The 27,284-nt window shown below is 38.5% G+C and overlaps 1 protein-coding gene across 1 annotated transcript; it reads right to left on the bottom strand.

Moving 5' to 3' along the window:
* Window positions 1–278: 278 nt before the first annotated feature.
* On the bottom strand, window positions 279–27,284 carry GDA (guanine deaminase). The gene is made up of 14 exons (XM_037373797.1): window positions 27,039–27,284; window positions 21,769–21,857; window positions 19,906–20,077; window positions 17,309–17,396; window positions 15,931–16,036; window positions 13,215–13,242; window positions 11,685–11,792; window positions 10,518–10,625; window positions 8,308–8,405; window positions 7,516–7,583; window positions 6,901–7,047; window positions 3,780–3,898; window positions 2,647–2,674; window positions 279–1,596 (listed from the first exon to the last, which is right to left on the bottom strand). Exons 1-14 carry the CDS (start codon window positions 27,159–27,161, stop codon window positions 1,526–1,528), a joined length of 1,353 nt encoding a protein of 450 aa, XP_037229694.1. The 5' UTR covers window positions 27,162–27,284; the 3' UTR covers window positions 279–1,525.

Here is a 27,284-nt window from a genome sequence, read left to right as displayed (position 1 = left end):
TTCCCTTGTTCTGTGAACAGAGGGAAGTCCTGTGCCTTTACATCACCAGGCAGTGAGACAGAAGCGTCAAACAAAGCTTAGTGAAATCAAAGGAATTTGAAGCAGGCCTTAAAACATGTTTATAGTAACTCAGTATTGCCTCTGTTGACACTGAAATTAAAGCTTACATCCTTTGTGTTACAAAAATGTAATAAAGAAACAAGAAGAAATGCTCTCCTCAAAATAATCTTAAAAAAAACCCCAAAACCAAAAACCAAAAACCAACAACAAAACAAAAAAAGTTGGTGATAAAAGGTAGGGAAATAGATTTTTTTAAGAAAGGAAGTCACATAGATTTCCCAAACAAAAAAGGAACATTTTTTACCTGGATTTATTAAGAGCTGGAATTATGGTTGCCACACAGAGCACGTTAAGGCTGAACTGCTTTTTCCATTGACAATTTCCACCTCAAATCAAAGGTGGTAATGGCCAGAAATAGCCCATTTCTCCCGGATTTTTTTAAAAACCCACTCACTTCCCTTACAGAAAGGAGAAGGGTCATGGTTATCCCCTTGTTTGAACAGCCAGGAGTAAATGAGCTTGGGAAGGTTCTGCAGGAGGCTGAACTAGATGAAGCACTCCCTCTAATTCAGAAAAACCTCTGCATTTGTTTGCAATTGCATAGCCTGCTCAGATATCCTAGTGCCTGCTTCTAATTCAACACATTTCATTCAGCTGTCACTCAGCTAAAGGTAAATCAATGGAGTTGGGTAGAAGATCAGGCAGACCACTTCTAGACTTAGGAACAAAGTCTGCAGAAATGCATTTTCAGCTGACAGTATCACAGAACAATGCAGGCCTTCCACTCTCCCAGCCCATCTCCCTGTGACTAATGCCCCATTTCTTATTTGTTTCTTCTATCTGACTATGAATGCCAAATCCGAACTCTTTGACAATAAGGACCCTTATTTATTTATAAATATATGCTTCTTATCCAATTTCTCTTAAAATCCCCAATGTTTTAAATGAAATGATTACTTCCAAAAAATAGGCTGCTGAAGAAAACTGGAAAATGTTCTAAATGCCCCAAAATGTCACTGATTTTTCCATACTTAGTGATAATATTATGGAAATTGCATTCTTTACAAAATTCATTATCTGTGAAATTAATTTACTAGCACTGGCTTTTTTGAAATTCATATGCATTACAGACAATAAGAGTCTCACTGCTCTTTGTAATGCTTCCTACACTATTATTAAAAGGAACAGCAAGTGTCCTCTTTAATTAAGGTATTTACCAAATCCCTTATCAATGCACACATGCTATTTTTACAGAGAAATTTAAATATCCGTTTCCTCTAGAACTCTGACAATTTTGGTGAAGTAATTCTTGAAAGGTCTAACAAAATTTCTAATGTTCATTAGCCTTAAAACATGAAACAAGAATGAGGTGTCGTTCCTGATGATCAGGCACCGTGTTTAAGCAATATTTTCCAAATCAGATGCAGAATGATCAGCGGAGATTTTTTGGAAAAGGGAGATAAATTTATACGGAACTTGAAAAAGGAACCACTTGCTTTCCAGCCACATACACTTCAGAAATATTCCGATCGTCACCTGAAATAATATGGTCAAAACAGGGATTAGCACATCAATCTATGTGCTGATTTAATGAATGAAAATTACACAATCCACAAAATCTATTTTGGAATACATCATGTGTAGCAACCACTTCCTAGAACTCTGAAAGTTTACTTAAAAGAGAAATAGTCAGTGCTACCACAAAGATCAATTAATGTTCAAAATATTAGGCTTTTTTTAAGAAATAAACATAGCACTCAGCTTCTGCAATGGTGTCATGGGTTTTCTATACATTTAGTAGATTCAAACCCTGAAAACATTGTATATCTGTGCAGAAAACACATTATTGCACAGTATCCGAACTAACTCAGGTAGCAGGGAGAAGGAAAGCTGGTTTGACTCAGCTAGCTTCTCAAGAAGGCAAAAGCCTAATTAGACAATGACACAAATGCGGCCCGAGCTAACACCAATTACCTCTACATAACAGCATCATGGGCAGCACAGCTTCTGGTCCAGAAGGCGCCCTGTCTATTCTCTTATGGGGGTGGGATTGTTTGAGTTGGGTTGTGTTTGTTTTAAAGGCCATCGTTTTTGTTTGGGAGTAAAAAAATTCACAATGGCAACTGGTCTGCAGAAGTCCTTCTGAGCTGAACTGGTTGTGAACTGGTGATTAGCATGTCAGTGTTACTTTATTGTGAAATATGATTTAGATCATACTGTAGCTAAAGATAGCTGTGGTAATAAATCTGACAAACCTGGTGCATCTGATCATGTTAAACTGGCTATTTAACTATGTCCCAAAGAACAAAAGTTAAACCACTTAATTCTTACTCAGTATTTATAAACAAATATTAAGAAATGTAAGCAAATCAATAATTAACTAATTAATTTAAAGTAACATTAATGTTAACAGATAGTGGCATTAATGTTTATATACATTGTAAACAAATATATTTAATTACTGTAAACAAGTGTATAATTAATTATGTAGAAATAAATTTATTATTAACTTCCACATTAATTTAGGCAACTTTTGATGTACAAAACAACAAAAGAACTTTATGTGGGCTCATACTCTGAACATACCTAGATACAGGAACTTCTGGAGAGCATCCTATAAAAAAATAGGAGAAAACCAAATTCAGAAAGGAGTATCTGCTATACCAGATCATAATTATTTGAAGCTTGAAAGAACTGATAATAATAAAAGTTTTCCCAAATACAAATATTCCTACTAACAGGAAAATCAAAACTTAATTTGCACGTTTTCTTATAGATAACTTTCAGCTTAAGGAGGGTGTATGTCTCAGGAAGAAAATACTGCACAAGTTTGATGTAGAAACAAATACCTGCCTAAAACACAATACTTCCCCTTCTTTTTTACACTTCTCAAATTCATTTACTTATTGAAAACTAAGAAAAAAATTGTAAGCATTTTTAAAGTCCTAAGAACCACTAACTTAGCTAATAAGGCTTAGACATAAATATTTTTTTCCCAGAATTATTTGAACTAGGGAGAAGGTCTAAAATTTAAAGGATTTAATCTAATCCAGTTATTGTGGCTAAAACAGATTAAGGAGCAATTAGCTCACCATTTATGTCTGCATTTCTAAGTAAATGGTGACATTCAGAATAGAGACAGCAATAGACAGTCTGGCTTGCATCAGTAAATTCAAGTAACTGTTGTTCATTACCTTTTTTAATCATAAAATGGTTTTGTATGAGAAAGTGTGCCCATCGCATAATGCCAATACTGCTTGTACGTTTGCACAAAAACTGTGCCTTCAACTCAAATTAGCCATCTTGATTTCTTTTATAAATTTAAAATAGCAGTGCAGTCAGGGCAACCTAGTCTTTACCTGGGAACAGGTGGCCATTTTCAAGTTTGAACTCAAAGTGTTAACTAAAACTAAATTGCTTTTTCTTGGCTGCCATTTGTCACTGTGAATAGCAAACTAATTGTCAGCTTGGGCTAATAAAACATGCATTATAAAAAGGTTACATGTGGTTTTGTTCATGGGGATATAGGACTGTCACTGTGGACAGCATGATTCCAAAAAAAACCAACCACTGAACCTCTTGGGCCAAAACACAGCAGTGGTGTAGTACAGCTGATCCCTGTTACTGAAATAACTTTCAAGACACTTCTGGCTGTATCACAGACCTTCCCCACATAATTCCCCTTAATTTTTTTTGACCGCTAATCCTGTTCTGATTACCTCGAATTTATCAGCAGAGAACAAGTCAAAAGGGCTGTCTGAAGCCTTCGTGTTGATCAGCAGTGCATCAAATTCTTTGCCAACCTCAAAGTTTCCAATCACGTTGTCTAGCCCTAGAGCTGAGGAACAAAATAAGCTCACAAACAGATATTCAACACAAGTCTCTTTCCACCACGTGGAAGCACCTGGCAACTTACTTGAGGTGTTCATAAGAAAACCTACAAGAATTTAGATGATTATAAGGAAAAACATGAAAGCAAATTCAACAGTGTGTATGTCAGCATTTAGTTCTTAAGCAACTCTTCAGTAAAAACATATATTTTGGTGAATGTTTGAAGGGCATCTGCTAAGGGTAAAAGAAATCTGAAAAACAATTTGAACCTCTCTTTTGATTTTTGTTCTTTGAACGTTCTCCATTGATCTGATGTATAAGCCATTAACTGTCTAAAGTGGAATAACAATAATTTACAATGTAATGATTGTGAAATCATTAAAGCTCAAAATGGGGCAACAACATGAAGTCACAGAAATAGTAAAGTATATAGTAATATTCACTTTGCTAAGGCAGTATTAGATTTACTCGTTTAAACAAGTTTACTTGTTTACTGTTGTGACAGGTTGTATAGACCTATTACTATAGTAACATATAATAATATGATAATAAAAGATGTGTGCAGGGAGGACAACTAAGAGTAATTAGCAGGAACAGAGAACAATATGGTATGGGGAAAAAATCATAGCCAGATCTGAAGGTCTCATACCCACTTATAAGGCTTGTCTTGTGGTCTATATTCAAAGCTTCTGGTTCTCAGGTCCACAAGCACTGAAAATCTACAGGTTCCTCTTCAGTGACTGGGTGCTTACAAGTGTTTAGAATACCTAAGGAGAGGCTTTGTGTCTCTTTGGAAATTGTTTTGGAGAGTTTTAAGTTGTACAAAATATCTGTGTATTAAATCAACTTTTCCAGTGCTCTGGGGTTAAATTAAGTTATCAAAGGGGATAATATCTGCAAATAATTTCTTCACTTGTTTTCAGATTGCTCCTGTCCAACAAGGGAACTTCAGCCTTCAGTGAAGTTTGTCTGTGGCAGGAACTTCACAAAACCTTAAAGATGTTTAAACTCCTCCAAATGGTGAAATATTTTGATTACCAACTAGTTTCAAAATGATCTCATATTGCTTCGGCCTTGTGAGCAGGATGCAATTTTTAAGTTAAACACAAGAGGGTGACAAGTGCTTAGGAGTCTTAGCAAAGAAAATTACCGCAACAAAGAATCATTTAAATTTCCACAAACTGTGTTTGTCCAGGCTATTGGCAGGTTGCATGTGTAATTTATATCCTACACTTGAAAGTGATTCATTAAGGATAAACCAGCTCCAAACCAAGATATAGTATAAATACATTACTAAGTAAACCTAAGAATCCAGATGAAACAAGTGCAAGAGTAGCTGTGAAACCACGTGTGAGTTTGGGATTTTTATAGGTTTTCCTTTCCATATCTCACCCAAGTTGTTCTCACCTTTTATGAGAACAGTGTATATATATATATATATATATATATATATGAGAACAGTATATAAAAGATCTCTCCTTTTTTGTCCCCTGCCCATTTTCTGTGTTCTCTGTTTCCCCATTACACCCTCCAGAAATTCAAATACACTCCCGAGAAGACCTGTTTGATGACATTTTCATTACATCTGTCAAACTTCCACTGATAGTTGTCAACGGTGTTTTCTGACAGCTACAGAAAGTTACACTGAAAAGACTTGGGACCCATTCTTTAACAGGTAGTGAGATTGTTTCTGCTAACTGAAAAAGTAATAAATCTTTACTTATGTGTGGATTTGCTCTCTGCTAAATCACTAAAGCTTTTCTAATTGTATAAATCAGTATGGGCACAGTGATCGTGACAAAACGTGCCAGTGGATCAGAATAACCCATATACTATATGACTATATTCCGCAGATGTAACTGTGTATTAAACAACCATGGTGCATATCATGCTTAAACTTTATGCTTCTCTCTGACTGAGAAGTGATTTGCATGATGTTTTGATTTGCTGGAAAGACAGCAACAAATTGCCTTGCTGTCACGGTTTAACCTTAGCTGGCAACTAAGTACCATCAAGCTGCTTTCTCACTGCCCCACCACAACACCCAGCAGGATGGGGAGAAGGAGTAATTGGGAAGAAGGTAAAACTCGACAGTTGAGATAAGAACAATTTAGTATGTGGAATAAAATTAATAACAATAATAACAACAACAACAATTGTAATAAAAAGGAGAGCGAAGGGAAAAGGAAAAAAAGATTAAGAAGAAAACCCCCATCAAGTGATGCACAATACAATCGCTCACCATCCGTTGACTGATGTCCAGCCAGCCCCCCAGCAGCAATCAGCAGCTCACAGCCAACTCCCCCCATTTTACAACCTAAGTATGATGTTGTGTGGTATGGAATATCCCTTTGGCTAGTTTGGTTCACCTGTCCTGGCTGTGTCCCCTCCTAATTTCTTGTGCCCCTCCAGCCCTCTGGTTGGCAGGGCATGAGACACTAAAAAGTCCTTGACTTAGTATAAACATTACCCAGCATCAACTAAAAGCATCAGTGTGTTATCAATATTATTCTCATACTAAATCTAAAACACGGCGGTGTACTAGCTGATGAGAGGAAAATTAACTCTATCACAGCTGAAATCAGGACAATGAGAGCTCAAAAAGCAGAAACAAAAATAAACTGATGACAAACTGGATGCATGATTTTGCACAGCTTTTCCTCCAAGTGTAGGTTGCTGAGAAAACAGATTTCCAATTGCTGTGATAAACGTACAAGCACTAATGATTAAGAAGTCTGAGGATCTTTGCAAAGAAAATGTACAACCCTGTAAAATCATTAATAAGTTTCTTATTAAACTGTCAACATCAATACAAATACTCTTCTGTTATGAGCCTAGTACGGGTATTACAGACTGAAGGGTATCGGTATCTCTGCCCAGCAGATATTACTACTGACTTTACTACAGCACCAGAAAATCTGTGAATTCAGCCATCTTTTAAAGACAGGAGATGTAGTATCAAAAAGAGCTGTAGCTCTCTGCACACATCCTATAGAAATTTCTTCTTACCTTGGCTTCCTCCCAGAGTGGCAAGTTGAAAAGCTTCTTCAAGTGTTAATCCTGTTTCATTCACTTTATTGATCTGCAGGCTGTTAGATGCCATCATTGTCTTCCTGATGGCATCAAGCATAGAAGCTGAATATCCACCAGCAACATCTAGAAGGGATCAGATTCTTAGAAACAAGCTTTGGGAATAATTCTCTGGGTTCCATTTCTATGAGTGTAATCAAATGTTATAAAGTGGTAGATGTGATAAACACAAAAAGTTTTCCTGGCAAGCACTGTCTCTGAATATATAATATCTAATATAAACGCTCTCACATACAAGATAGGTAAATAGAACACAACACAGAAACACGTAACAATTGTTGTTCAAGCCCTGTTTACTGTCACAACAGGAAAAAAACTTTCTTCATTCATTTTTGCTTTTATTTTAAAATGCTTGTGGACCAGCTCTAGATTTCAGCACTCTAGAAGGGTGGGGTGGGGGGTGGGGGCAGGCAGGTAAAGCAGGTCCATAACTTCCAGACATACTAAATTTGACATATGAACATAACAGGCATGGTTCTGTATCTCCCAATGGTTTCCAAGAAAAAAAAAATGTTGTCAGAGCAAACTACTAACCTGTGCCAAGGCCAAGCTTCACATTGTGTTTCAGGACCTTCTGCACATTTAAGACACCACTGCGCAATCTGGATTGGAAGAAGAAATGTGTTCTGTGTGATACACGCAGAGAAAGTTCAGGAAGAGTAAGGCTACAGAGCCATTTCATGAGAACGTATGCAACAGATTTGGGTTACAAAACTGGGATGGAGCGTTTGCATTCATACATCTGAAAGATGGGGTTTAATCACTAAAAATAAAGGCAGTTTTTCTTAATTAAAAACTCCCACACTTTTATAGTTATGTACTGAAAAAGCGCTCTCAATACACCTATGAAAAAATTCAAATATGATGCAAAGTATTTTCCAGATGGGAAGTCATTTCATGAGCTCCTGTACATCACCACAAACAAGATATTGATTATGGTAAAGGCAAAATGACTATCAACATTTAGTACAGTATCCTGGCTGGATACCATACAGTATCTTATTTCTGCTTAATACAAACATGGCTATATAGCCCATTCCCATTTTCCCAATACATATGCATACTTTGAGGGGAAGGGAGATGGCCTGAATCTGCCACTGATAGAACAGTCAAAAGAAATAAAGTTTAAAAAATAAATATATATATACATACATACACACACACGCATATATATATATATCACCATACTGAGAAATGGAGCATGAATGGTCAAGCTCAATCCAATGTCACTTTTGTGCAATGTCCTTTTAACAGTAGGCTGGACTCGGGCCACTAAGTGAACAAGAGCTTTATTTAGCTGTACACCACTCTTTTTTATTAACTTACGAAAAATTAGAATTGGGGCAATGTGAAATTGCAGCTCCACGAAGACTAAATATTTCCAGCTCTTCTTCAGAAAGATAACAGGCATGAGCCATCACTGTCTAAGGAAAAATCAGAATCACCAGTTTACTCAATATTGCATTTACTTCAGTGCCTGTGATTTTTGATGCACTGCTTTTAATAGCCAAAAGGACACCTGTTACTATCAAGGGACATAAATGCACTTGTTGGATGAAGCTCTTGAAATTGACAGGAGAGAAAAATTCATTAACTTTAGTATGCCTGATGTATCACTCCCTCAGCTTTTTTTCATTTATTAATGAAAGAAGATAGGGTGTTGACTTTTGCAGTGATTGCTGTGACTTAACAGCTTCAAGGAACAAATGCAAAAATGCCCTAACACTGAGGCAACCTTATGACTTGTATTTTGTAGCTAACACAGAGATTAAGTACTAGGGCTAGGAGTACATCAGATGCAATGAAAGATGTATGTACTCTTAGCATGTTTCCCATTGTGTCTCTAAAGGTTTTCACCAGGTAAATACGTATCTCTGGAATATTCTTCCATTAAAATAATTTAATTTGTTATGCAAGTGATTAATGACTTTTTTTCTTGGCCTACATAATTGATTTTAAAAGTAAGTTCACAAGCAGTACGCACAAAACATAGAAGTAAGTATAGGATAGTATCATTTAATTGGACATAAAACAATTACTCCCAGACAAATCTAATTGGAATTGCCTCATATGCCCATTGCCCACTCAAAAAGAGCAAGAACTCTGTTAGGCCTTGCAATCTGCTGATAAAAATGAGAAGGGCATAGGGACAGGTTCCACTGAGCATCTCCTAATAGCACTGTACCCTTGCCACCTCTACTCATCAAACTCAAGCATAACTGAAAATGCAATGAGAATAGCCACATCTTATGTTAAGGATATCCATATGGTAGCTGCTGAACCATATCTTTACTTTTTAAAAAGAAGGAAATATTTCAGGCACAGCTCTGAAAAACATACTTTCAAAACATTAAAAAAATGGTGTCTTAGTTTTGGTGGTTGCGGAGGGGTGAATGCCTGTGGTTTTGTCATGCTGGTGTTCAATAGAATGCTTCCCCAGCCAACCAGTAGCCCCCATTTTCAGTGACCATTACCAGCGCTGAGCCTATAAAAGTTTGACAGAATTAAGACTTACATTTTTGCAGCACTAATACTTTCTTCAGCACACTGATGCAAAAAAACAGCATGCATAGGATTGTGTAAGAGAGCAGAAGTTAATACTGTGTGCGTACTTAAGTAAACCATACTGATTTCTCAGGAAAAGAGGACTGTATATAAGTAATTTACTGGGGTATAGCTTCAAAGACAGAAATGGAAGCTCAATAGCTAATTCCCAGGGAGTTGGCAGCTGCCCTTTGTGCCTCTGAAAATTCCCTCCTAAAATTTTAAATTAATTTGACTGATGTTTAAGCACTCTGACTGTAGTTTGGCTGTTCATATTCACTCTCGCATGGGCTCTCCACTATCTAATATGGTGTCCCCTGGCAAAACCAAACCTGTACTTAGTGTGGACTGGTATCAGATCTGCTGGCATTTATCTCGCCAGCCTAAAGCTTTAATGAATTTCAACTCTTCAGAACACTGTGCCTCTCAATACTTGGTAAAATAAGCTGACAAGATGAGAGTGCTTTCGGATAGTTAGAACAGTAAAGTGTGCCTTTCTGTATGTAAGGTTCACACACAGAAGACAAGAGGACCAGCTGCTTTTCTGCAGGAAACTGCCAAAACATGAAGTTGGTCATACCATAATACCACAGAACAAATTCTCAGGCAAAACCAGTGTGCAAGAACATTGTAATTTAAGGATAACTGGGCACTCCTGAAGAATTACTAGCTCCTACAATACTAGATTTACCTAGTCTTCTTCTGATCCCACTGCCCCAATTTTCTTTGGAGCTCTTGGAAAACGTATCAGGAAGCATAAAAGATCTTTATTGTTCATCCCCCCTAAAATGCTTAGGAAAAGTGTGGGCTTGTCTAAAGTTCCAAAACCTTGACCAACACCTGTGCAATAGGGAATATAAAGCCAATTCACCCTCCCCCAGATGTCACTGACCTTGACAAAACAATGCAAACTTTCAGGTAACTACAGTTAACCACCATATTCTCTACATGGATAGGTGTAAGCTATGCTGTGCAAGTTTTTATGCAGTTACCTTGCTGGTAAGCAGCTTGTTTTTATCATACAATTCAGTATAATTCTGGTAGGCAGGGAACATGTTCTCCACAAGTTTCAGTTCTTCTTCATTCTCACTTATGTGACTCTGCAATAAGAAAATATATAGCAATGAGTGGCTTAAACAGCATTAAACTTGAAGTAACAACCTTCTAAGCAAACTACTGGTGCTAAACATATGATAATAGAAACTAGTATTTGTAAAGCCTATAGTTAGATCTTGTCCTTGGTTTTCTGTTTTCATCAGAGAGGTCCCTGGGACCCAAAAGAGTAACTCCACTTGTTCTTTTAAAAGTGATATGAGATGGTATGCCTGGGTAGTCTGTCTCAGTAGTTTGGTGACATAATGGCCCACCTGATATTTGGCAAACATTAAATTAATAAATCAAATAATACATATGACTGTGAGGTAAAAGAGAGAACCAGCCTACCACAGAGTGGACCCTGGGATCAGGGCAACATATGGGTAGCTGCTCCATGTATCTTCAGATGGGCTGATTAATTCCTGGTCTCAGATAAAAATCTGATCCTCCTGTACTCCCATTGGAGCATATATTTTCAAAATGCCCACTTCATAATGATGAAAAATCCTAATGTTGGATAGCTTTAAAACAGTATATGCTTAGAACGGTGTAACCAAAAAAAGAAACACCTTGAAGTTTCAATAGACCTGAAAGCTTTAAAATATGTCTTTTTTTAAACACAGAAACTTCATCACACTGGAAATCCTACAGCTATGTTAACAGTTTTAGATAAGATACAAAGGTAAGTAATTCTTTTATCTACTGAAATTGCTCTGTACAGAAACAGCAGAAGGCAAAGAGACAGATGTTAACAACCTTGGATTAGGGAGAGCAACCTTTAGCAACCCAAGGATTGCTCTAGCCTACGATACTGGCAGCTGGTCTCCTACCAACCATGCGCTGGGGCTTGCTGACTGTGCATCCTTCCAGTCATGACCCCCCTCACTTCCTGTGCACATCACTGCGTTCTTGCAGAGTACCATCAATCATTTCAGAGGAATTTAAAAGTCAGACTCCAAGGAAAGAATGTGATTTAAATGTTTTGCTGACATTATGAAAAAACCCTGGTCGGCATGCTATCTGTCCAAACTATGTAAATCGTATACAGAACTCTCAGAGCTTACCTGCACATGGAGATCACAGGTCTGTGCTAAATTGCCAAGTGCATACAGCAAATCCTCTGTGCAGGAAGGGCCAAAGCGGGGCGTTATTACAGGCTGCACCCTTGGATACTGGAAATATTAAAAAGACACACTTGGGATTCTACATATGTAACTCAGTAACCACAATTAAGACAAGCATTTACACAGCAATTACATTTTGTCTCCACCACTTACTGTTTACTGCATCCTTGCCAAATAAAATTAAGCTGTATAGTCATTTCCTTATTTGTATTAGTAATTTCACCTCAGAAACAGAGAACCAAAGTTTTTTTTTCCTGAAAACGTTTCTAATGAACTTTAGTAAGGAAGTTATTTTTCATTAGAACTCTTTCACTGAGTCATCAAGATTTTACCAGATTTCAGGAGAAGCAGTAGACGCTTCTTCATATTTGCTGACAGTCCAGTATGCATTATGCGAAACAACTGAGATGAATGACCAGATGTTTTTCCAAGTTGTGCTTCTGTACACATCAAAGATGTAATAAAAAACTGCAAAGTTCTGTAAAACCAAAGCCTTTTCTTGTTCAGTCTTCTTCACTCATGACAGCAACAAACTGTCCTTCTATTCCCTAGATAGGAAGATTCAGCACCAGATATGCTACACAGTAGGAAACAGTGCAGAAGACACCAAGACTAGAGCTACAGATGTTTACTTTACAGCTTGCACTTCTGAATTAATATTTTCATAAAAAAGAGACAATGGCATTACAAGCCTTTCTTCAGTCATAGGCCACAGCTGTGCACGTGACACCACTACAAGACAGTATATAATAGCACAGTTTGCAGTTTCTTATACCACCTCCCACATACAAGAAACTCAGGAATTCTGCAGATCAGCTGACTTACTCTACTAATACATATGATTTAGGCATTAAACTCTAAGCATCTGTGCTTCAATATTTTAAGACACAAATGTCAACAAATTAAGCCATTGAAAACAAAAGGCTGGTAAGAAAAGTATCCCTGCTTGTACTACTGGAGTCTACACCTCTATCTTTACCTCAGGAGTGTAAACCTGAACTTCTTTAAAAACAGAGTGGAAGACATGTGCTGACCCAAAATACTAATTTGGTAATGCATTAGTAACCCTACTGTAAAAACACTGATTTATGCTGGTGAGAACTTCTTTTACCAGTCTATTTATATACCAGATAGTGAGAGAGAGACAGTGAATTCTGTCTTCCTTTAACAGAAAATTGTCCATTCTAGGAAGCTGGATATTTTAAAGTCAATAGAGCAAACACAGAACATTACTCTGATGTGCTCTGACCACATGAAACTGAATTTACACTGCTTCAAGTCCATCTCCCAGCAACATGGCTAACAGAACATTTTTCAGATTGATAACACGTGTCTACTACACAGAAAGATGTATATTTATTGATTTGGACACTAAGTCAGCAACGTTTGTTCAAGTAGGATTAACTATTTCATATATTCACACAGCATCTTCTGAATACAGGAGTGCATACAAAGGAGAATTCTACTTACTTTCTTCTCCAATAGTTCTTTAACAAACCTGAAAAAGGGTAGAAAAAATCTGTCATAAATCTGTCATCTGTGCTATAAAATACAAAAAATACAGAAAATATTTACTTAGATACTCTATTAAGATTTCAGACATAGATCCATTTTTTAATGAAAGCTGGGCCAGATTCTCAGATGAAATAGTAAGAACACAATGAAGTCAAGATAGTTACATCAAACCATGCTAGCTGTGAATTTGACTGTGAATATACATTTTTTTTTATTTGCAATAATTAACATTAGACGTGGTAATTACTCTGAATTTTCACTGAAGACCAAATACATGCTACATTAAATTCACTGAAAACATAATTATAAGCTACAGCTGCCAATATTAGAGGAAAAAAAAAACCCACACTCAAATTTGTCTGTCCATGAATTTAAATCACAGCTTTAAATATATTTTCTTATTTTAAATATTTTTTTTAAAAAACACTATAATATTTCATACTTCACTTACAGTAGTTGTATACATCCTCATTCACTTAAAGAATCTTCGATTTTCTGGAAATGCTTATATTAGTGCTAGCATAAATTAAGCTACCTTACGGAAAATACATATAGATTCACTTACTTTGTTAAATAAAAGCAGCTACCTCAGGGACCTCTACAAAAAACTCCAAGTAATCAATATGGATAATGCAGATGAGCAAATAAAACTTCCTCTGATTTTGCAGGGAAGAAATTCTTTGAAAACTCGTAAGCACAGCATATGCAAATAATTTTCAAAAGTCAGTTCGAGATAGGTTCTGGCTAGATCTCTGTGAATTTTTATGTCACAGTTTATATTCAGAAGAAGCTGCCATTTTGGTCACAACAAATTTGAATCAGATTTGTCAAATGTCTTCAGATGGAGAAGAAAATGATGGTGTAGGCTAGATTCACAACACTGAAGCCAGTGCTAGATCACCAGCTCACACGAGAGACCTAACTCAACTTCCACAATGACCACTGCAGTTTGAGCCCACCATTGCCTCACTTTGAGAGCCAATACATAGTTTGAATTAGGTATCGTTTGTCTGTCCCTCCTCTTATTGATCCACCAGATATAATGACAATATTCACTGAGGCAGAAACTGCAGCACAAGTATAACTCCTAGGTGATAATCCAAACCCTCTAGATAACTGTTTTAATTCTTTTTCAAATTCTTTGAACAGTGTAAGCATTGTTTAAAAACTGAAACACCTTTCTCAAAATACCCTACACTTTGTTGGCTTATGTACTCCTCTATGAGGAAAGAAAGAAGCTCAGGTTCAAACCACTGTCCTCTGCAGCAGAATAGATGTGAACATGGATCCTCCTCTTCCCAGATGGCTTGACTTGAATTTAGATTTAATTTATGAAGTACCTGGAATTGTATATTATTTCCATGCATACAATATCAGTATTTCCAGAGGTTAACTGTAAAGAGCTGAAAACAGTGTAATCCATTTCCTGACAGTGTGGCAGATCACATTTCTTAGGTTCTTAAAAAAAATATCCGAATGTTGCCCTCTTAAAAGGAAGAGCTTTTTCATCCCTCTGCAATTGCATTGCTGCAATTCAGGCCTGATGAGGTAAGTAAGTACTTCTGATCCATGCTGACAAGCACACAGCTTTCTTGTCTACACAGCTCCGGAGTACTTGTGGCACACCCTCATCCAAAGCTGAGAAACATTTGTTATTAACACAATCAAATAAAAGGGGAGTTGGATATAAAATAAAGCTATTTAGATCATTCTGAAGCTTTAAAAAAAATCAAAACTGGAAGTTCTGCCATTTCAGACCCATTCAGCAGGACTCATGCTGTATTACAAAAACTGGGGATTTACATGAAGGAAAACAAATGTTAGGAGAGCGCAAATGATTAATACTACATATTTTTTAAATGTCTTTAAATATAAACACCATTAGAAATCGATGACCACTTCTAACTTTTACTGGCATTCTTATAGCATGATTTGCAAAAATAAGGTTGCAACTTCAAACAACTGCATCAAGATGATCATATTACTGTTAAATATTTTCTTTTTCAGCATGGTATTTGAAACATTTATATAACTAAATAAATAGTCCCATGTGAAAATCTGTATGTCTGCCTAAGCATTTTCTGAGCATGGAGGCAAAAGACAAGGGAAACCTAAGACAGCAGGGTGTCTTGGGTCTCCTCCACCACGTACATTCCCTCAATTTAATTCTCCTTCATTCTCTTAGCTGCAAGTTACAGTGATTTCACCGGTACTATGCTAAAGGAGAGGAGAACCACAGCATGTTTAAAATATGAAAGCTGAATCCTACAACTTCAGTAAAGCATTATCCTAAATGGGGGAAGAAAACAGCTCAGAAGTTAACGGGGGTGAAGGAATTGATTGCCACCCTGCCATCTCATGCCAGGTCACACCACCTACACACATTGAGCTGTGAAGGAAAAAGAGGAGGCAGAAAACAGACAATAACAAATACATATTCTCTCTGAACCCTACAGCTCTAGCTTCTCCCATTCTTTGGAAGAGCTGGAGAGAAGCCACTTGGGCTGTGCAGCGACTGGGTACGCAGGAATGGCCAGACTGTAGGAAACAATACTTCTGGAAGAAAAAACCTGTTCCAAATGAACTTACACCTGTAAGTTCTTAGTCAGCTTTTCAGATGTATGAAAAAGTCTTATTTCTAAAGGTTGTGCCATCAATTTAATCACCTTACCTTTCTGTCTCTAGGACAGAGTCAACAGTAATCTCTCTGTATTGTGGCACACTGTCATTCATATCCATGCAGACTTTTCCAACAAAGGCTCGTTGACCGAATTTATCTGTTGAGATGCATAAGAATATAGAACTTAAAATCACTGGTTCTCAAAAACTCCTACCAAGGCCTGTACTGAAATCAAAATAGAAAATTCCACTCAAGTCAGCTTCACTTAACATAAACAGAATTTATGCTCTTTTCTTATCTTTAAGTTGGGAACATCCATGTGACTCTGAAAGTTGAAAAAGAAAAGAGAAAAAACTCCCAAACATTTAAACAGTTCTCCTCTTCCACATGAGTGCCCAACTTTATAAATGTTATAATTGAAGACAAGATTACTGTAGTTTAACCACAACCAGAATTCATAAGGTTAGTATATGAAAAAGACCAGTGTGAAGTCGTGGATGCAAAACACAAGCATCAAAGTATAGTAGCTGTGGTAGATGAGCTGAGCTGAGAAAAGGCACAAAGATCTCGGCAAACTATCTCTCCTTAAGAGAAAGGAATGAGGTTCCTTATATGCCTCCCACATGCAGCTGGATGGAGAAAATTACCAGAGCTACTTCTAGCCTATTCCTTGGGATTTGTTCATGCTAGGACTCAGAAGTCATGTGTGAGACTTAAAAGGAATGCATGTAATATTCAGTTCTAAGATTTTAAATGTGTTTCTAAATTAGATCTCTTTTGTTCATTTTTACTGTCCGAGTTGTTGAATACAATGGCCTCGAAGTTTTAGGTTTTCCTAGAAAATTAGAAAGGCTAGGGAGATTTTGATGGAAACATTCTCATTAAATTGGTCTGCTTTGGGAGCTAGCTCAGCCTTGAGAAATCCTGCAAGAACCACAGCACTTTCAGACAGCAGGCATTTGCAACAGTGAACAAAAGGGAGGGATAAGATCCTGATGCAACTCCCACTGTTCTGGTTTTGGAGGGCACGTGGAGAGTTTTGATATTGATTCTCAACGGCAATTTCAGAATATCAGGAAATTAATGCACTGACTGCACATCTTGACATTCAGTCCTTTAATCCTCAAATACCAAAAGCTAGAAAGAGCAGAGAACTGCAGCTGAAGAGCAGCTCCAGCAGACCTAATTCAAGCTCAGCCAGCAGCTGATGTGGGAATGAAGAGACTAGACAAAACAGCAGTAGGAGAGAGGCGGTTAGGTGAACAAGGGTAACCTGGGTGGATTCTGGGGACGCAGTATGACAGACAGAATGAACAAAAAACAAATTAGTAGAAAGACAGACCCCTAGCTAGTCTAAAACTCCTAAGCATTGTTTCCTTCAGCTAACACAGTCTGCACAACATCCTTCAAAACTCACTGTTAGTCTTACCTATAATTTCAGCAAGAAGAAGAGAAGTATCTGTGTGAATTGTTGCAAAGTAGCAAGCTGTAGTCGTGCCATTCTTTAGAGTTCGTCTCTATAAAAAGAAATCAGTTTCAACTGTCTGGAAAAAAAATAGTTAAGCTGCCAAATTGCAGAACAGGCAGTCTCATTTCAAACTCTGAGAACATTTAGTTATTGTGAAATTGTGCAGTGAAGTAGGAAGGTAAAATATAGATTTTTAATTTCACAATTGCTTTTTTAAGTCTGAGTGTTGATAAATACAAAACTTTCTCTTCCAAATACATAAGGATTTTAACAACACCTAAACCCATAGAAACCAGTCTGTATTTCCTTCACTCAAACTGGAAATAAATTCTGACTCATATTTAGAAATACAACCAACCAGTCATTTATGTTATTTCCTAGTTTTGAAAGGCTCTGGCTTCCACAGTGAAGCACTGTTTACCTAACATTAGCAAAGCAAGGCTTTTGGGAAAAAGTAGCTGGTTTTATTTGGTTACCTGATGTGGCTTGGAATAAATAGTATAAAACTCTTTTGTTATCCCTGAATACAAAGTAATAAACTGCAAGGTAAAAGTAAACTGAGAACAACTCTTCAGTGTAGTTAATTATTTATTTAATTACACCATTTAAAAGGAGAGGGTAGTGGATACGTGTTCATATTATGTTTGGAGAACATGTATAAATGAAGAGCCATTTACAGTCACATTAAGTCACGATTAAACTTACAGCTTCACTTGATCTTGGGACTAATGCATACTATTCGACAACCCATTCAACATACAGGTTTAAATTGCATTTTTGAATTCTGGCTACAATGTAATCTGAGAAATTTTTTTTATGAGAAAGAAGGTGGAGCATCCAACACAACTTTTGAGAATGGCTAGAGCCAATTATTTGACAAACACAAAGCCAAGCTCTGTCTTTTCCTTACAATATTTAAATTAAAGCCAAAAATTTAAAAAATGTCTTTAAGGGTTCCTAAAATTTCATTACTGAGACAAATTACCTTTTCCTTTCTTAGCTTTTAAATCCCAGAATTCTCCACTTCTGGATTCCTAACATCATTGTTAAATGAAAGCTAAAAACGTGGTTTCTAAATCATCAGCATCAAGAACTGGCTTTCGTAAAATTTGAGGGACCAGAGCAGGTTCCAGCTAAAATCTGGCAAATTTCACCTCATCTGTTTCTTTTACCTGGTATAGAAAGTGTTTATTTGAAACAGAATTTTGGTTTAAAAAAAATCACTATGTTTTCATTACAACTCCAAAAGTACAAAGACACATATGAAACAGCATCTGCTTCCTGCAGGTTTAGTCCTGTTTCTAACAGTTGAAGGTTATTATCAGCCCCATCAGACATTGCAGAGCAGCTGATATTCTGAAACATTTTGGGGTGAAAACATTTTCCTGACCTTGTCCCATTTGATAGACATAGGGAGAGCCTAACCATTATGCTGAAGCTCCTACAGGTAACTCCCATCCCTCACTGGCAGTTCTTTCCCAAGTGATGTTACTAAACACCCTGCACAGCAAGTACTTTAGCTGTGCTAATGTCACCCAGTTTGAACTGATGGAGACAGTAACAGTATGTTGAGGCACACAGCTGGAACATGAGATCACTTCAATGTCTTAAGTAGCTGAGGGCATGTGTGCTTGTCACTAGAGTTTATGAGCAAGCTGCTCCTTTGTGTTTTTATTATGGCAGGTGGCAGAAAATAATTTTCTAAAAAAATTCTGTGGCAAGGACAGTATAAGTCTTTATTTCAGATTCACTACGCTATAATTTTGACACATGTTGTCACAGTATTAGACAAATGCAAGGCAACTTATGCTGACCAAATCATTTAATCTGTTGAAGATATTTCAGTCTACATATTAAAGGATACATTTCAGCTATAGGACAGAATCAGTACTCTGCAATGTGACTGAGCTGCTCATTGTTCATCAAGTGGAATTTGACCTTAAAGCCTTTATATTGCTTAGAATCAGTCTAGATCAAACACAGTATCTCTGTGTCACAACACTGTTGACAGACTTCAGCTAAAGCCCCTGCAGTGAAATATATTCCTGCTCCAAGGATCTCAGCTGTAGAAACGTCTTTCTTAATTACTCCAGAACACCCCAGATTTGTTGCCCGTGAGAAGCATCTTCTCTTTCATGTAATCTTTGCAGAAGACAATTCCACAAGAGGCTTTTTGTGCAGAAAAGGAAATATACTCTGACATAATTTTTTTTTTTACCATGCTTAGATATTTCTGCATTGATGTTGTCAGCACCTGCTGGCTACACTAGCTCTGAGAGTACTCTTAAATGTTGGTCATAGTACTCAGATATCAGAAAAAATTATAAACAAGTTCATTGTTATCCATATGATCAAATGAACTGTCTTACCAGCAAAAACAGAACAAGACTGGAACTAGCAGGTGACAATCTTGTCTGGCAATTAGAACTGCAGCTATACTATCTGGTCTTCATGACATTAAAACATGCTTTACTAATTCTGCTGACCTTCTGAAAACATACATATATTTCACAAATATGAGTGTCGTCAAGAAGGTAAATGGCATTTGCAGTACTTACAACAACTCTGGTGTACACTTCTTCTGCAAAATCACTGTCTTTGTATTTGGCTTCTGTTGGGAATGTGTAGGTAGTCAACCACTGCAAAAGAGGCAGATCTACTCTTGTACCAGTAAATGAATACTGAGGGGCATGAATGTGTGTATCAACCATTCCTGGCATGAAGAATTCACTAGGGAAAGAAATGAGAATTACAACAGTCCAAAACAGCACAAAATTTTCCACAGTAAGTAGTTTTGCTTTAAACAGTATGTTTGAGCAAATTCCACCAGAGTAAATGGCAAGTACAGATTACCTTTCCTCTTTCAGCATCAGCATATCAATTCCTACTGTGCTACCCAGACCCCTTTTATGGTATGAAGCAGTTGAATAACTTTTACACAGACTTACATAATAATAACTTTTATAAAGACTTGCTTATAGCTAACTGAGAGAAAAACAATATAAGAGCATGATGAATCCAGTTATCTTTAATATTTACGCAGACTAAATACCAACACTGAATAAAGCCAAACAGACTTCACAATAACTAAAATTACCCCACTGCAGAACCCACCCAAAAAAGAGATTTTGGCACAGTCTTCCTTTCTAGTAAGGATATATTTGGAATGTCTCTAGCTGACAGGCCATTACATTTACAAAACTGTACCAGTTTTTCTCTGCATTATATACATGTCTATACATACATATATTCAATCAATTAATTTCAAAGTTTAATGGAAGAACAGCCACTGTGTCTACAAATGAAGACACAGACACCAGTGAAAAAAATCTTTGCTCAATATCTTGAGACGAAAAGCATATTTACAATGGAACTGTAATATTGTCTGTTGTCATGTAGTGTTCATGCAGTAACAGGGTGAATATATTAACATCACCAAGAAGTTGCTATAATTATTTTGGTTTGTGCTGGAACTCCATACAGTATAAAATTTCTCTCACTCTCCTTCTCCCAGACTAAGGAATGAACGGTGATTTCATCTCTTTGTAGTTCCCCTTCCTGTTTTCCTGCACACTAAAAATGCTGAAAGATCTTTGTCAATCTGATCCATGCTCCCAGAACCTTCCATTTTCCTCAGGCTATTTCAAGTGAAGAAAACATCTGATGACTCATATATACTGTACGATTAGCCTTCCAACAAAGAACACAGATTTTTTAACAACTGAACACTAAAATGATGCAGCAGCAATAGATTCCAAGCCACAAGTTGTTTATAGTTCTGCTACTGCATGCAAAGCAAGAAGGTGCCATCCAAAACTATTTCACTTCACCAGAAAGGCAGGGGATTTCACTGGCTGAAGAAAAAAGAAATGCTCTAGCTGCCAATACATTTAGAAATCCAAGGTTCTGTGTTTAGAAGGTTTAAATCTTCTAATTTTATTAGTTTTTACTAAGGACTGTGTCAAAGCCCAAGCAATTGAGTTTTATATCTGTAGTGTTAGTGTTACCTACATTTACAAAGTCTAGAGTTTCAAGCTACTTAGGCAGAGCCCACTGCTAACAAAATGGACATAAAATTTAATCTGAAGGACGTATGTCATTTACTTCTGTAAGCACAGAAGAGGTCATGTAAGAAAGATAAATACAGCATTTTGTTCTGTGCACTGTAATTCAGCCAGCACAATTCAGCCATGGCTGCCGTTCCAAACTAAGGAATGCAAACACCGTACAGATTGTCCACCCTCCAAGTCCCAGGACACGGTCAGCTCTTGGGTTAAGATCCCTCACAGAGCTGAAAAAGAGTTTTGCCCATGAGATTTGGTTTAACGTCCTCCCCACCACAACGTATTCAGAAAGACTTGCATTACTTCACTCAGAGAATAAACGGCATTTGCTGAAATTAATCTAAACAAAACACATACTAGTTACTCAGTTCTCTTATGTCAGATGTTTTGAACCCCCACTTCTCAGCCAGTTGCTCTTGCTGATCAGTTTGTTCGAAAAACACAATCTAAAAGAAAAAAAACCAAAACCTAGTTAGATTCTTTACGCCTGTATCCCACATCAGCTTTACATGAAGGCAAAACAAGTCATAGCTTAAAACAGATTTTACACACTTACTACAAAGGTGATAGGTTTGCATTGAAATACTTGTTCTTCCTGACTATCAAGCATGATTTTGAAATACCTACTTATAATCCAGTGAATAACCGCGCCCACTTTGTAACTTGTAAGAAAACAATTAATTCATTCTCAAGTAATACGCAGGCAAGACTGCTCAGACTTCAGCATCCACTGGCATTCCTGTAACATACCGCAATGCTAGCAGTATGGCTGCTCATTGTGGAGGTATGCGACAGCCTTATGGGAATGCAATTATAGTACTCAAAACCAGAAGGGTCAAATTAATTGCTTTGCCTAGGACTAACTGGCACTGAGCTAAGTATCTCCTAATTTTCTGCTCACATCATTAATGTTGAGGTTTTTTTTTTTATTTTTTAAGTGCCTACGTACAGAAAAGGAATTGAGGAAAAAAATGCGGATAATGATTTCAGTTTCCAGAACAGACTAAAAGCATGCTCAAGATCTTTGTTTATTTAAAAAAACCTGCAATTTGGAGCCTATCTCAGCCCCGTTTGACTCTTCGAGAACATCAACTCTACCACTACTGAGTTTCTGTTGCTAAGTCACAATTTTAGCACACTTACTGTTTATTTTTAAATTCCATGGTGTTTTAGTCTACAACACGACTCTTGGCAGCTGAATTCTCCGCTTTTTAATTCTCTGGTCTGGCAATAATATGCATGAAAACTCTCCAAAAAATGAAGAGCGGAGAGTCTAGGAACTACAATGCCCACTACAAGCTCCAAGCAGAAACCAGGTTTCTGCAACACTTGACAGAGTAAAGGATGCATCTCCCAGCCAATGACTGTCTACCCTGAGCTTTCAGGAATTCTAGCCTAACCACTGTTTCTGTCAGAAACTAACTCACAGTCTTCCAGCTTCCTTGGTTTAAGACCTCATTCCTCTAAGTTCAAGGGAGTAATCTTAGTGCTATTGGTATCTTTCTGCTCCTGTGAAGATGCCCACACTGAGTACCTGTATCACCCTCAGGCCAGCAGTTTCTAAGGCAGCAATTAAAAATATGTAAAGGCAAGATAAAATAGTTGTAAAAAGGCAACAGGAAGGAACTTAGGAGGAAGATCAAGAGGACCAAAAGAGCGCTGTTTGGCAGTTAGTTACACGCTCATTTTTTTTAATATATATGTGACATTACCTTTTGCAGTTTCTATTTGTTCTGTAAAGAAAAATAAGCAAAGGCTGCTCAACTGTAGACAAGAGGGTTTTGGTTGCCTAGCCTTTTAAATGCACATATGGCTTATATGATTTACACTGTCTGAAGAGCAGATGTTTAAAAATTTTAGTCAGAAATAAACCTGTTAAAATCATACAATATAAATAAATACCACGCTAGTGAAAATCGCAAGAATATTGTAGTCCGTTAATACTTCACATGAAGCTGCATCTTTCTCCTTCTAAAGAGGAATATAGCCAGCTTAACTAGCTATGTATCTGCAGAGGGCTTAGAATACAGACCCACTGAAATTTCTGATCAGCAGTAAAGAAAATGTCACTTAGATGCTGAAGTCAAAATGGATGCAGAATGAGTAATGTTAGAGTTGCTGGTGTGGGGGGGTGGGGGAAAAAGGAAAAAGAGAGAGAAATATGCAACACCAGATGACAAATTCTGGAAACAGAGGTTGCCATGGAAAAGAAATTACTATTATATACTCATAGGGTGCAGATAAATAAAACACTTAAATCATGGAAAAATGAAGAAAATAGGTTTCAAAGGAGCCAGACACATGAAATCAACCCTAAACCTGACATTTGGTTTGTTAATGTTGAATGCAGCTATAGATGAATCAGCAAGACATATCTTCTTTTCAAACATGCTTCCCAACAGAACTCTTTGGTTACCCAAAAGATGTTCTCCATTGCTTTAGGATATATTTTCTCTAGCCACCTTTCTAAAACTGAATGTTTTAGGGTCTTTGAGGTCTGAGGCTTGGACATTTGCTTGAGTATTTGGTTGTACATCCAAGGTAACCAACCTGTTGCACTGATCCTTTAAATTAGTTCTGGACCTTAGAACTGTAAAAGCAAGAAACAACTTCACAGCAGAGTCAAAAGAAGTGCACAGGCAACACTAAGACCTTCAGGTTGCAAAGAAGGAAGTCACAGAGACTAAGCAGCACTTTGGGAAAGGTGTATCACATCAACGGCTGCTAACACCAGTGCTCAAACACATCGATCAGTTCTGATGTGTCACCCATGTGATGGGGCTAAAGGATCCAGAGACAAGGATCTGAGACCCCCCCCTACCCTGGTGCTTAACTTGACTTTTTTTATTCTAAAGGATGCCCAAAGCTCCTCCATCAACACATAGATGGTCTGCTAAACTATGCATTAACCCTGACATGGTAGACGCTAACTCCTTCCAAGCACCACAGTGCAAATAACTTTGCTACCAAAAGAATGGAAATGAATGATACTGGCTGAAGGAACGCTGTTTTTTGATCCAACAGCGCCTGTGTTACTTCTTTCTGGCCATGACATTCATACATGAACATGAGCAAGGGATCCATCCTTCTTTTCCGTCCCACACACTTCTCTTCCCTCTTTGTTTCCACAATAATTAGCTGACCTCTGCAACTAGAGACATGATGTCTACTGCTTGCCTAGTTCCCAAAACTAGAATGTGAGGATAGATGAGAGACAGGAGCACTCACTAGACCCAGCTCCTGAACAAACAGCCCAACCTGTGGAGGAAGGCTAAGCAACGAACATCCAGACGGATGTTGGTACCTTAGTACCTTCCTCCTTGAACAGCTAGTACATATCATTTGCTATCCTAGCTGGCTTAAATAAAAGACTCAATGTTTGGCAGTACTTAACAACTGTTAAGTACCCCTATTCCACAGCTCTTGCTCTTTTCATGCCTTCAACAGGAGCTTTTAGCTTAATACTTGTTCAATTTACTTAATATTGTACTCAGCTAAGTTAATTTCACCAAGATTTCAATGACAACTCACATTTTGCACTTGTCTCTATTTTCTTTACCCTGAGGAATACTACTCTTTGTTTGCCATTCTTCAAGAGCAGCACCACTCTGCTCTGCAAACCACTCAAACTCAGTCCTGATTTTGCTAACTTAACGATAACTTGGGTCTCCATACCTGACAGCAGTGTTTTCCTTGCTAAAGCTCCCTTTTCAATTACAGGCAAAGCACAGAGAGCCGACATTTCATTTGTGGCCTTTACCAACCAAGTATCCCCACGTGCAGTGGGAGTCTGGGCAGTGTTTCTGTGGCACTGGCTGTATGATCCTGTCCCTTGGAGGACAGGGACTCACACTGGAGAACAGGACCTGGCTGTTCACAAAAGTTGATCTATTCACCCTGTCAGAGGCAAGAGTCTTCCACAGTCAGTTGCAGTCAGCAACATGAGGCAAAAGAACAAGTCTTACTTAGTTTAACTTACTTCTTTGGGAGTAATACTGAAACAGTTTTGGTGTAAATTTGGACAATAAACGTATGCAATTTTCTAACCAGCTTGTCCTTGAAAAGCTAACTCTTCTGTGATTCCAGCAGAAGTTCTGCATGAGGTAAAATTACGAGTAATAGGATAAAGGGTACCATAACTAACTGTATCAGACCCTAGAATAGTAAAATGCCAAGAATGTGTATTAAAAAGTGAAGAAAATTAAAGTCCTTGTTACTGTATTCTAGTGGGAATTTTATTTTTGGACAACAGAGTTTTACTGGAAAATATATTTTTTTTAAAGCAACTGCATGAGAATGTGTCAATTTATATGCAAGGAAAACAATATCCAGTGAATCCTTGTTCACTAGGAGAAGGGAAGACAGTGACTGAGAGCGCAGATTCCTAGGTACAGCTTACTAAGATACCTGTTTTTCAAACAAATCACTTAAAGCCTAAGGATGCTGAGTAGGGACACTTTTACAGAAATTGTCATTAGAGAGAGACCAGAATGGGGTATGAGTTTCTGCCTCCTGCACCCGAGTTACACAAACCAAACTATTTTGTCATTCAGCTCTGTTGTCTTTAGTTGACAGCAACCAATACAGTTATGGAAGTCTTTATTCCTCTCCCATACATCAAAATACCACTTCTCATAGACTTTGCTATGCCTTGCACCAGACTCCCCAAGAGCTGTAAGAGGGCTGCCCTGAAACAGACACTCATGGACTTGGATGAACAGAGAAAATAAACTCAGTAAGGGCCCAGTGTGCTTTGCACAGATTTCAAACGCTACTGAACCCAGACACACTGATGCCTGTTATTTAGCTGCAAGAAAGAAAAAGACCTTTTTAAATTATATATAGGGTACCTACATATGTTATTGAGTGTATAAGGAGAATTCACTAATCTAACAATAAGACATCACCAGTCTACCTACACAACGTGCACGGTCGTTAAGGGAACGGTACAGCTTCCCTGCCAGAATCAATCCTGCCTTACCAGTAAATGCAACGCTTGCTCTAAACTTGGCTTGTACCACTAATCGTTGTGCCCAACATCATCATTTTCTTAACCCTTTATGGGCATATGTCATGTTTCCTCTTGTGACAAGAAAAAAAAAAAAAAAAAAAAAAAGCCTCACTCAGAAGGCTGTGCATGAGTAGAGCGAGTACGCTGCAGTTACAGCCCGTGCTGTGATAGTTTGCGAACGGGAAACCTGCCTGTGAAACTGAAAGAAAACTGAGAGAACCTGAAGGAGCGCCCGGCCCCGGCGCGCTGCTGCCCTGGCGGCGAGTGGCACCCTTGGGGACAGGTCTGGGCCACCCGCAGGGCCGTGCCGGGGGAGCCCAGCGCGCCCCGGCTACCCCGTCCTGCCAGCACGACACCCCGGCTCGGCGGCCCGGCCCGCAGGCACCCGGCAGGTTGTGTGCGCATTTCCCGCGGCCTCCCTACGGACCGGCGGAGACGGCCCTACCCCTCACTCACCGCGCCCGGGCCGGGCCCGGCACCGAACAGGGTCACCGGACCGGAGCGGGGCGGAGCGGGGCGGGGAGGGCTCGGGCCGGTGCCTCGGGCATCTGCTGACACCGCCCCCGGCCCCCCGCCCGGCCCCCGCACAGCACCCCTGCCCCCGGCCCCTGCTCACCGTCCCGCTATCGTCCACCCCCAGCAGGTGTCCGTGGCGGATCTCCATGGGCGCCGAGCGGCTGGAGTGCACGAAGGTCCCCCTGAAGACGTGGGCCAGCGGCGGGCGCTGCGGGGAGCCCATGGCGGCAGCGGGCGGGCCGGCGGGGCTCGCTTCGCCGCGGCGGACGCTGGCTGGGAGCTGCCACCCAGCGAGCTGCCGCCCTTCGCCGTCTCCCGGTGCCGGCGGCGGCTTCCTGAAGTTGTC

This window comes from Falco rusticolus, chromosome Z (genome assembly GCF_015220075.1).
Source record: "Falco rusticolus isolate bFalRus1 chromosome Z, bFalRus1.pri, whole genome shotgun sequence".
Classification (NCBI taxonomy): domain Eukaryota; kingdom Metazoa; phylum Chordata; class Aves; order Falconiformes; family Falconidae; genus Falco; species Falco rusticolus.
The sequence above is the reverse complement of the archived record's forward strand: the minus strand, read 5'-3'. Positions and strand labels throughout refer to the sequence as shown.

Coding starts and splice junctions, on each gene's coding strand:
- GDA (XM_037373797.1), bottom strand. CDS start 27,161: ATGGGCTCCCCGCAGCGCCCGCCGCTGGCCCACGTCTTCAGGGGGACC. Junction 16,037..17,308: donor TCTTCTTGCTGAAATTATAG/GTAAGACTAACA, acceptor GCATCTCAACAG/ATAAATTCGGTCAACGAGCC. Junction 7,048..7,515: donor GAAGCTTGGCCTTGGCACAG/GTTAGTAGTTTG, acceptor GATCCCTTCTAG/ATGTTGCTGGTGGATATTCA.